The 11,997-nt window shown below is 42.3% G+C and overlaps 2 protein-coding genes across 13 annotated transcripts in view; one reads left to right on the top strand and one right to left on the bottom strand.

The window, feature by feature from the left end:
* The window catches only part of COQ6 (coenzyme Q6 monooxygenase), a 14,812-nt gene extending 14,050 nt beyond the window's left edge, over window positions 1–762 (top strand). Inside the window, exons 12-13 of the mRNA XM_010855771.1 lie at window positions 1–156; window positions 591–762. Of these exons, the coding sequence (XP_010854073.1) occupies window positions 1–156; window positions 591–620 (186 nt within the window). The 3' untranslated portion in view covers window positions 621–762. The remainder of the gene's footprint in view (window positions 157–590) is intronic.
* An 87-nt stretch (window positions 763–849) lies between these two features.
* Window positions 850–11,997, bottom strand: part of ENTPD5 (ectonucleoside triphosphate diphosphohydrolase 5) — a 36,913-nt gene continuing 25,765 nt past the window's right edge. For all 12 annotated transcript variants that reach the window (XM_010855759.1, XM_010855762.1, XM_010855765.1 and 9 more), the window contains 6 exons: window positions 11,513–11,574; window positions 10,444–10,545; window positions 9,607–9,747; window positions 8,851–8,907; window positions 8,013–8,128; window positions 850–4,798 (listed from right to left, as the gene is read on the bottom strand). In XM_010855759.1, coding sequence (XP_010854061.1) covers window positions 4,712–4,798; window positions 8,013–8,128; window positions 8,851–8,907; window positions 9,607–9,747; window positions 10,444–10,545; window positions 11,513–11,574 — 565 coding nt within the window. In that variant the 3' untranslated portion in view covers window positions 850–4,711. The remainder of the gene's footprint in view (window positions 4,799–8,012; window positions 8,129–8,850; window positions 8,908–9,606; window positions 9,748–10,443; window positions 10,546–11,512; window positions 11,575–11,997) is intronic.

The raw sequence follows: 11,997 nt of genomic DNA, 5'->3' as shown, positions 1-11,997 counted from the left end.
CACCTCACAAGTTATGAAACAGACAGACAGCGTCACAACACCGCTCTCCTGGCTGCTACGGACCTACTGAAGAGGCTCTATTCCACCAGGGCCACCCTCGTCGTGCTGCTCAGGACCTGGGGCTTGCAGGCTACAAATGCAGTGTCTCCACTCAAAGTAAGAGAGCTCTCCCAGATCTCTAAGAATCATGCTCACTGAGGAATGACTTGGCCGATGACTGTTTAATTTCTTTGAATTAATTTTCTTGGCTATTAAATTATCATCTTTATCTGAATACCTTCCCCAGTGGTTATGAGCAGAAATGTCCCTGCTGGGCTTTTTGGTACTAGCCCACATGGAAGCAGTAACTTGATATAAAATAGTGAATAGGGATTCTTAAAGATGCTTAAACTCCTTTTGCTGCTGTCCAGCTTCTTTCCTGAGAAACCTCCATTAAAAGTTACTTTGGAGGGACTTGGAAGGAGAATCTGTCTGGAACAATCACGAATTTTTGCTTCAATCACTTTAAATATTTTAAAGTATTATCTTCACCTGCCTTCATACCTTAAAATATCAAGAGTATCACTCACTTGATTTCATTTTATCTCTAGGAACAGATTATGGCCTTTGCAAGCAAATGAGTACTCTTCTTCTGGAGATTATGTTGATGAAAAATGAATATCGAACATCTTTTTCCAAGACCATCACGTTGTTTCAAAATTAAATAAATTTACATTAGAATTCTTCTCTCTTTTTCTCCTCTGCTTAATGAACTTTTGAAGCCCAAATAATGAGTGATAATTTATGGTGAGGAGGGCATATCAACCAAGCCAAGGGGAAAAAACCAAAGGAAAACTATGACTTGGCTGAAAATAAATTTTTATTACTTAAAACAAAAATTGCTAAGGTGCCGTCTCATTCATTTTTACTTGTTAACAATTTTTTTGAAAAAGAAGATTTATACAACTTTTTAAAAAATGCTGGTTGTAAATTTATAGTTTATTTTGATAGACAAGAATTAGAAAGTCAATTGATACATTTTTGTTAGAACTGCTATTTTAAAACTAATAATGCTAGAATGCAGAATAAGACAAATTGCTTTAACCTTTATTATAGGTATATTAGACTTTCTTAAAAGGAAACCAAGTTTTAAAATGCTAGTTATTACTTCCTTATCACAGCACCATTTTTCATCGATGGCTCCTCTGTGGGACACCACTGTATTCTGTCATAAAATAATAAATAATTTCATTGCACAGGTTAAAAGACCTCAGGAACCAGGTCAAAAGAAAAGAATCTGAATAGCAGCAGAATTTGTTCATGTTTGATTGCAGACTGCTGGCAGACCTGGGCAGGGGGCGGGTTGCTTTACTCTGCAGTTTTGAAGTGCTTACCTCACAGTACCCAAGATGCCTATCGAAGAGATTTTTGGATCCATTGGATTTGTATGCCATAAAGAATATCTTGCTCAGAAGTCTGATTTGAAGATGAAAGAAGATAACGGTCTGCTTTTGACCCAAGGTAAGCTTTTCTTGGGAAATATTTTTGAAGGAGTGGGAAATGTGTTACCACAGGGGAGCTTTTCAGGTAAATGCAGAAAATTTATAAGATCCTAGAGTAAAAACGTGAATGTTTCAAGTCTTCCTGGAATCTCAGGAAAAATGTGCCCAGAATGAAAGATGGCAGCTCTGGGAAAAGCTGGGTGATTACTGGCAAAGTCCAGAAAGGTCACTGTAGGGGAAAAAGGTCCTCTTTCATAAGAAAATGGAAAGGTAAAAAGAACATGGACTCTACAAAAGTACGCAAACAAAATCAGGCAAGACATGAATTTTAAGGCACACCTTGCAAGGACCTCCATAACCCACAGAGGATGTTTTGCTGAAAACACACACACAACATCCACTGTGTGCCGGGCCTTGTCCCAAGTATTTGAAGTACATAACATATTCACAGAAAGGAAACCTCATCACCAATACTAGACCCTGTAAGACCTCTCGTAAGAGGCCCAAAAAGTATACTAGCGGCAGAAAGAATAGACAAACTTTTTTGTAAGAAATAAAAATTCTCATTCCAAATTGTTCCTATAATGGATAAACTGGTTAATTCTCCAGATGTTCTAATCAAGACTATCAGAAAATATGTAGCTACATTTCTGGAGTTATAATGCGTCTACCCAAGAGTTCTGAAAGTATTTGGGATGACTAAAGAAGTCAGCTGAACAATGTGTGGCCTTTATAAAAAAAGTTCCAGAGATAAACTGTGGTGATAAAAGACCAGGAAATCTTACTCCTCTGAATCCATCAAGCTGGAGGAGTCTTTAGTGAACATAGCTTATCTCTTGGGAAAACGTGGTTTCTAGTGGGAAATGGTCTCCCCCAGTGAAATTTATGGGATTTCAGTTCTCAAACCAGGAACTGAACCTAGGCCCTCGGCAGTGAGAGCATGGAGTCCTAACCACTGGACCACCAGGGGATTCCCTGTCCCTAATCTTGCATTTAGTGTATGAAGACTGGTTCTAACGGCCTTCTCTTTGGATAAGATGGGAAGGTCCAGAGGTTAAGTAGTACGTTAAAGAGAATGTAAGGGATGTAGGAGGTGTTTTCTTCAAAACACCAAAAGGCTATGCAAATGAAAGTGAAGTCGCGCAGTTGTATCTGACTCTTTGTGACCCCATGGACTGTAGCCTATCAGGCTCCTCTGTCCGTGGAATTTTCCAGGCAAGAGTACTGGAGTGGGTTGCCATATCCTTCTCCAGGGGATCTTCCCGACCCAGGGGAACCCAGGTCTCCCACGTTGCAGGCAGACACTTTACCATCTGAGCCACCAGGGAAGCCCCAAAAGACTATGGAAGGAGAGATTAGAGCAGAAGTAAGACTATGGAGGAGGGATTTTTTTTTCTAACATCAGTGCAGTCCCAAAGTGGAATGAGTTGTCTGGGAACATGCCTAAACAGAAACTGAGTGATAACGAGTTAGAAGCATTAAGGGACTGCAATGGGTAGAAGACTGGATTACATTTTTTAGCTGTTTCCATTATTTCCATTATTTAGCTGTTTCTATTATTTCATTCTGCTTTAGCATTTTTGGAGGAAGAGAATAGGTATAAAGGTGACCTCAGTATAATTAAACATTAGTGTGAAGAATGAAAAAATGCCACATAGAATTGAAAAAACAAATTTGGGGGGATAAGTATATAGAAATTCGCCTAGTTATTTGCACATATCAGATATTAAATATTTCTTGACTCAATGGACTTATTTGTGCATATCAGATATTAAATATTTCTTGACTCAATGGACTTATCTGCACGTATCAGATATTAAATATTTCTTGACTCAATGGACTATCTTTAAAAATAAGGTTCCCCAGGAAGTGGTGTGAGGGCCGAGTGTATTTATGTGAAAAAGCTGAGTCTACTGTGGAAGCTACAAGTGTGTGGAGATACAATTCTGCTGGAAGGAAGCTGGAGGTAAAGAGCCAGACTTCAGGAAGATCTTCCAAGTCCAAGAACAATCAAGTGCGTAGACAAGCAAATGATGGTCATGTGGGAGAGAACAAGATAATGGACTTTAGGGGAAATAATTCACAAAATCGAATGCTGAATATTCAAAGTGAGCATCCACTATATGGATGTGGGCCAAGATGGCCAACCAAGTCAAATGTTAGGTCTCACCAGGAAGGGTATCAGAAACCCTGGGACTAGACAGCTATGTAGAGGATGCTAGCTGAAATGATCAGGGGGCAGGGCAGAAAGAGACACTGCTATGAAGACTAAAAGTGCAAGCTGAAAGGGGCTATTACCAAAATCTAGATCCTTGGAAAGCACACCCACAGGCCTCTTACCAGAAACCGGGGTATAGCTGTATTAGAAATACAAAGAAATTAAATTTAGGATGACAATATAAAGACAAGGGGAGGAGGAGGTATTTGCACAGGAAACATACACATACTCCTTATATAAGATTGGATATGTTCATTAATCCGAGGGTTGACTGATAAAAAGTTGATTAAAAAGTGGTCTGTACAAGGCAGACACACCCTCCCAAAACGTGTCCTCTTAACTGGATGTCCCACTTCTGGCCAATGAGGAGTTGCTCTCCATCCTGCTGAGATTTACAATGGCTGCTCTCAGCTGACTGGGTTGGCGCTAACACAAAGTGGGATCGTGTAACTTCAGGTATGGTGTTTTTCTCTGAATTACACATGGTAAGCAAAACCTTTTTCTTTAAGGGCAGGTGAGTGGAAGTAAAGGTGGGACAGGGCAAAGTGTAGGAAAAATACCGGTGTCAAAAGGTCATGGGACTGTCATCAGTTTAACATCTAAGAGGATAATTAAAATGTTCAAAGGGATGAGGCACTAAAAGGGCTGAAATGAGATTTTTCTTTGGTTGCCACGGTTCCATCCCTGGGTTCCCTAAGATTAAGTTCCAAAGCTGTTACTTTTGGCTCTCTGATATACAAGGAACCTCAAAGATTTAGATTCTGGTACCAGCTGTGCATGAAGAGTGGTTAGGAAACAGTTCACATTTGATTAATTAAAATTAATTAAACCCCAATCTCTAGACCCAAGGGCAAGACCTGTCTACAAAAGCCCCTTCCTCTTGGTGAAACCAGCTGCTGGGCTTCAGTCCAGGTGGCCCCCAGACTAGCGCAGAACACAACAGAATCCTTTCCTCTCTCGTTCTCCCTTTAAAAATATTGGCAAATGCAGGCCTCAGAAGAATGGCGTGGCCTTAGTGGGAGATGCCCAGAGACTGCAGCAGGTGAAAGGTGGCCCCCAAGGCCCAGCCGGTCTCGATGTTGTTCACTTTCTTCGTGAGCTGTTGGGAAGGAGAAAAAAAGTCTTCACATTTTTATTCCATTTTCAACTCTAGCAAGCCTAACAAGCAGAGAATATCTTCCCAGATCATCTACATGGCCAAACCAAGGCAGCAGTGGGAGTAGCCAGTCTCTGGAGGCTTCTCCCAACCCTCCCTGCAAATTCCCCTCCCATCACTGCCTAATGCCCCTACCTACACCTGCCCATCTGATCCCTGAATCTTCTGGCCCAGGAAGTGGTCTCAACTCAGGACTTCTGAAAAGGATCTTTTAGATAGGCTTCTGAACTCTCCCTAGTCCTGAAACTAAATATATAACAGGAGTTAGTAGATTTAGCAGAGAAGGCAATGGCAACCGACTCCAATACTCTTGCCTGGAAAATCCCATGGACGGAGGATCCTGATGGGCTGCAGTCCATGGGGTCGTGAAGAGTCGGACACAACTGAGCGACTTCACTTTCACTTTTCACTTTCATGCATTGGAGGAGGAAATGGCAACCCACTCCAGTGTTCTTGCCTAGAGAATCCCAGAGACAGGGGAGTCTGGTGGGCTGCCATCTATGGGGTCGCACAGAGTCGGACACGACTGAAGTGACTTAGCAGCAGCAGTAGTAGATTTAGGGGTAGGAAAGAACATACTAAGCTGCTCAGTTCATACTTTGTAATTAACCTCCTCTTCTTAAGCACTTGTTAATAACCAACCAAGGGATTTTAGGCATTGTAGGCCAGATTGTGCTTGAGTTGGTTCAGTGACTTTGGGCAAAAGTTAATTTTCTCAACTGCATAACAGGATTAGATTAGCCTTTATCAAATTGTTTCTTCAGAATCCTAGAGGTTCCTTAGAAGTGCTTCAAAGGAGAAAGGAGGCAGATGGTGGTGTTCCAGGCCCCCTACCTCTGCTTCAACCAGATAACTCCATTTTTATCAGTTTTACTGGAATTCTGCATAAGCTATTATAAAGATGCTATGCCCAGGTTTGCAAATCAGTGGACTGCTTTTAATCTTCTAGCTTCTTATGACACAGTACTTCTGTGTTAACTTAATAATATTAAGTCAACAGTCAATGTGCCAAAAGCTGAGAATGGTGTGTGCATCATTATCTTGAGATTTAGTCTGTGACACCCAAGTCACACTGGGAGTACCCCCTAGCCCCACCACCCTGAAATGTCCCTCTGTCCTCAGGACCTCGATGCCAAAGTGAAGTGATCTCTGGAACTGGGGACTGCCCACCCCTGATGCAAATTCTGCTGCCACTGAAATGAAGACGTAAAGGATGCCAGAAATGGAAATGGCAGAAAATTGTCCTTAAATGATTTGGTTACTGTTGATGCTTAAGTACAGGTAGTAGTTAACTTAGTATTGAAGGCTTAGGATGACCCCAAGCCTCCCACTGGTGTGAAATGCCTACACTAACAATATTAATAACTTACTATGTGTCAGGCACTGTACTTCATCCCTGTTTTCATAACAGCCCTAAGAAATGGGTACTCTAAGGACCCCCGTGTTTTGAATCAGGAACTTAAAAGAGAGGGGAGGTAAGTCATCTAAGGCTACAGAGCTAGAAAGCTTGCAAAATCAGAGCTTGAACCCATATCTGATGGAGAACAGAGGCATGCTTTTAACACTACACTTTACTGACTATGGGCAAGTAACCCCTTAAATGCCAATATTCTCGGCAGGTATAACAACATTAAATCCAAATACCTTTGTACAAATGAATTTATGAAATCTGTATAACATAAGAAATGAGGCACTATAAACTGATCTGGAAATGAAGAAACAGGAAGGGGAAGTGACACAAGAGAAGGGAACTTCACAAACTACAATCTACGAACTTGACCTTGAAATTCAAAGTTGCCTTGTGGCATAGTTGTATGTCTGTTACATCTCCTCTAATGGCCTGTGTACTATTAATATTTGAGGACAAAGATTACATCTTAATCATCTTTGTAACTAAAATGTGCAATTACTCAGTTATGGTATAGAATATAAAAAAATATGGGATGGATGAAACTTATGTGTTTGGAATAGATAACAAGCTACTACAGATTAAGTAAGGAAGACAAAGAGGGACCCAAAACTCAAGAGGCACTAAATATATGCTGCTGCTGCTAAATCACTTCAGTCGTGTCCGACTCTGTGCGACCCCATAGACAGCAGCCCACCAGGCTTCCCCATCCCTGGGATTCGCCAGGCAAGAACACTGGAGTGGGTTGCCATTTCCTTCTCTAATGCATGAAAGTGAAAAGTCAAAGTGAAGCTGCTCAGTCGTGCCGACTCTTAGTGACCCCATGGACTGCAGCCTACCAGGCTCCTCCCTCCATGGCATTTTCCAGGGAAGAGTACTGGAGTGGGGTGCCATTGCCTTCTCCGACTAAATATATGAGGCACACATAAAATACATACAACATACTACGTAAGGCATTCAATGCTCCTGAGGTCTTAGTAAGCCACTCACTGGTGATAACCTTTGGCAGAGGTCCCTCATGTCCTCTGCCAAACAAAATCATCAAATGGACTAATGAGCAAGCTGATGCCACTGGCCGGTACCCCTTCAAAAAGAGCAGCTTTGCCCCAGGCACCCTTTGTCCTTGTGCTCCCTTGACCAAACTTTACCTACAGTACTTGAAACCACATTGTCAGCAGCAAAGACAGGCAGGACATATGAACCCAGAATTCAGGAAGTACAGCACTGCCTGCACCCCATCTGTGTGTTCCCCTTGCTTCTCACTCTGACTTTTGAAATTGATTTAATAAACCATGTGACTTGGGCATCTTAACTTGGCCACAAACCACTCTGCTCTATGACCTCTGGGATAGCTTGCCTGGTAATATAGAGTCGACCCTTGAACTACAGGGGATTGTAAGTGCCAACCCCTGTGTGGTCAAAAACCTGCATATAACTGTACAGTCAGCCCTCCATATCTGTGGATGCAATGAACCACAGATTGTGTAGTACTATATTACTTACTATTGAAAATAATCCATGTTACTCAGCCTGTTTTATTCAAGGGTCAACAGTACTTAGAAGCCGCTACTGCATCAAGCTGATTTCCCATATTCATGGTGCCTTGCACACTGCCTTGTCCATAGCCTGAATGAAATTATCTCCAAATTCCACCTGCAGCCACTCTGATTACTAAACAAGTTTTTAACTCTTTCTCCCCAGCTGCGGAGTGAGAGGACTGTTACGTGGCACTAGTGTCCTCTCTCTTACCTGTAAGACGGTGCTGCTTGCAAAGCCAAAGCCATCCTTCAGCAAGGCGGTGATGTAACTGAGATCCATGCACAGGAAGGGACTGCCTGAGGTGAAGTTTTCCAGGTTATCACACACTGGCAGTGAGAGAAAGAAGAGTGCAATGCCAAGTCTGCAGCCATCGGAGAGGCATGACTTTCTCTAAATACGGACTGAGAATAAGCACAGCAGAACCCTCATTCTTCCTCTCCCAGATGCTTGGGAGTCTCAGGGGCTAGAACTGTGCAGTGACAGCCTCTGCAGGACCCCAGCTCATCAAGAACCTGCACATTTTTGACGTGACATCTCATATACTCAAAGGTGCGTGGGCCCTACCTAGTTCATTTGCTATGACGTGTATTTCTATGACCTAATGTTGGGGCTTAATTCAACTAAGTCCGTTATACAGTGTTAATGCTGAGACCCAGAAGACAGGGAAATACCAGTTAGTCCTATTTCACAGCCTCTGGATGAGATCAGTTATTTGCATTTACGATGGACTCCTTCAAGGAAGCCTCTGCAACAATTTCTTGTATATTCTGATGGTTAGTTTTATTACCACTGATAACACTATTTCAACTTCTTTTTAAAAAAGGAGAAAGAAATATAGTAAGAAGAAAAGGTTTTCACCATTTGTCCAAACTCTTGTATTCTCATTTTTCTCTTTGCCACTTAATGCTTTTAACTGCTGGCAAAGATGGGAAACCAGCCTGCTGAGCGGCTTTCTGCTGGCTGAGGTGCATCAGGTGACCTTAAGGTCACTGGCGTTGGCAGGCACAGCTTCACGGGCTTGCCTTCAGTGATTTCCACTGAAACTTACCTTCCCTTGCTTTTCTCTCAAAATCTTCAACTTTTAAAACACCCCCTTTTTCATAATCTGAAACAGAACAGCAGTTGAAGTCAAAAGGCCTTCCAGGAAGCATAAGAAAATTTATCCTAGTGATATTTATAATAATGAAAAAGTAAAAAATTTCCAACATTAAAAATGAGATAAACAAACATGACATATCCCTACAATATAATCTATGCCATTTATTTTATTTATAATCTGTTATGTATGCTTAATTACAGCTAAAAAACTGGCCCATTAAAAAGGGGCCATTAAATACAGTAGAAAATAAAAAATTAATTCATATCTCAGGCCATGACTGATCACATATGTACATTCTCACCGCTAAACAAAATGTGTTACTATTATGATAAGAAAAACAGTTATAAAGTGGAGAGAGGATGGGGTGATGAGTATAATCATTATCTTGAATTTGGTGATGGTTTCGTGGGTGTTTACACGTGTCAAAACTTACCCAATCATATACTTGAAATATGTGTGTTTTATTTTATGTCAATTATACCTCCATTAAGATGTAAAAAAAAGGAAAAAAAAGACTTCATGTATACTGGTTTAGGCCACCTTCTAGTCCCAAAAGATTCTAAACCAGACTCTCCCACTTGAGTAACTTGGGAGCAAAGCAGGGTGAGCAGCTCAACAAAGCACCACAAATACTCCTTTGTCCCCTCCCTTCCCCACCACAGGCTTGCCCAGCTCTCCCTACACTGACACCTGGCGTGAACTTACCAATCATGTCTGTGTCCACGGCTCGGTCATAGTAGTAAGAGAAAGCGTAGAAGGAGCCTCTCTGGACCTCATCTGGTTGATGAAGTTTTCCTTGCACCACCCTCAGCACTTCCGCATAGCAGGGCTCAAAGCCCACCTCTCCTGCTGGGGCAAAGGGCAAGGAGGGAAAGTGAGAGGCAAGCTGCTGAGGGAGAACAGGAGGACCAAGGCGCACTGAGGCTCGGGACAAAGCGCTTACAGACAAAGATGAGCACACTTCTGCGGCTTCATCCCTCTGGAAAACTGGTACCTGCTTCTCCACGGAGCTTCCTCCCTAACCTGCCTAACCTGCGTTCACCAAAGAAGCCAGGGCCCACCTCGAGCTGCAGCCCAGCACTGCGTTTCACGGTAGTTATGATAAGTATGCAGAGGCTCACCTGCTTCCTTCACTGGAAAAATTAAGTTGCTCCCTTGAGTTGAATGTCTATGCCTTTTATAATACCTAATCAATTACTGTTTTATTGCCTCAATTCTCTAACTGAAATAGCTAAGCATTAATTGAATCTGAGACAGTTTCACCCTGCAGAGAGCTGAGACCCTTAATAAGTTAGATGCCAGCTAAGAGGTTTCTAATGGATCCACAACACTTGGGCAGGGAAAGAGCTGCAGAGAGAGTGACAGCTGCCGTGTTCTCTGTCATGATACACTACTCCTGGAGGCACACCAACATCTCCTTAGAATTAGTTCCTGCAAAAGACAAGCTTCTCTTCTCTTGAGCTCTGGAAGAAGTTTCCCATGGGACTTTTCCAGACTTCTACTATAAACGTAATTTCAACCAGTGGAAAAAATACCACTTGCCTTCTTGATTGCCACCGTACTGGTATTTCACACCCCCAAAGATCCACTCTGCTTCCAACCATCTCGGCAGACAGGCACTTCGGAAAGTGTGTCCATCAATTCCTGGAAGAAACCAGACCACAAAGTAAGAGGCAAGGGTGTGAGGGAGAGAGAGAAAGAAAGCCAAACAAGAAGCCAGTAAGGTTAAAAGCTATTATCAAGGTGGCTGGGCCTTAAAATCATATGGAATTAGTTCCGTGACGGCTTCCTATGATATGAATTCTTACTCTCAGGATTCACAGATGGGCTTGGTGAACCCCCTGAAACTCCAGGCAAATTTTCATGCTTATATTTATTTGGCAGAGGGGTTGTTGGCTTTCATCATATATTAAATCTAAAACCTATAATGGAATAAAGTTTCCTCATTTCTAAAAAAGGGGGAAAAATACTGATCTACTCTTCTCATTGGTTGTTGTAAGACTTAATATACCTGAAAATGTGAACTCTGAAATGTCAAGTCATCATCACAATAATAGCTTACTGTGAACCACATGCCATACAGATTGAATTAAATGCAAAATCTCTTTTAAGGTGAAGAAAAGGGGCACAAGAAGTTTAGCTAACTGGCCCCAGATCACAAGACTGGTACTGAACCTGCTTCTGTCTGACCCCAAAAGCTGAACTTTTGACCCCTTTTCTGCCTCTGAAGAGAGGAATGGAGCTGTTCGGTTATTCTATCTGGTAAGTGGACTGCTGCCTGCACCTCCCACATAAAACTTAAGGGCCTGAGCGAGCTCCTGCCAAATTTACTCCTTGAGTTTTAATTACTGCAGATGCTTCAGCCTTCTGGCCATAGACCCCTATACCAACAGATTTCATGCTGGAAATGGTGAATAATATATCTATAAAAATATCTGAACTCATAAAGTAGAAAAGGAATTTGCCATTATTGTGTCCATTATACAACATATGCCTCCTACTTCAGCATAACCCCTCCTGCCACAGAATCACTGCCACGGCAGGGAAAAGGCAAGCTGAGCACTGGTGTCGTTCTCACCACACCCCCACCAGCACAGGCACCCAGACAAACCTGCCGTCTCCAGGGCTCCCAGGGTTGCTAGTCTTGCAGCTTTCAATCCAAATCCCAAGTAACTGTAAAATACAGGATTGACTAATTTCATGCCGGTCCTGAATTCTCCAGCTTAAAGCTCCTTCTTCCAAAAGTAATATGGTTTCTCCGTCTCCCGTTGGAGGGAGGAAAAACTTGTTCTCTGTGACCTATTCATCTCATGCAGACAACACACAGTAATTCCTGCACAGTTCAGACCAAGGCTGTGCAGTAAGAACTTTCCATGATTTAAAGGCCAGAGATGGTGACACTTCCTAGGGTTCCACCCTGGGAACCATCCGCAGAAAAGCTCTCATTATCCTGGCTTCTAGCCCAACTGTGATCAAATTCTAGGCTGGATTTTGAGCATCTGCGGTCAGTTTAAAAGAAGCTGACACAGAGCTTTGGCTGAACTTTCTCTGAGTGTTCTGTCTCTAGAGAAAACTTGACTTATATTACTTATCTTT

The sequence above is a fragment of the Bison bison genome, unplaced genomic scaffold (assembly GCF_000754665.1).
Source record: "Bison bison bison isolate TAMUID 2011002044 unplaced genomic scaffold, Bison_UMD1.0 scf7180017864368, whole genome shotgun sequence".
Classification (NCBI taxonomy): Eukaryota; Metazoa; Chordata; class Mammalia; order Artiodactyla; family Bovidae; genus Bison; species Bison bison.
This window is presented reverse-complemented; position numbering and strand designations above follow the sequence as displayed.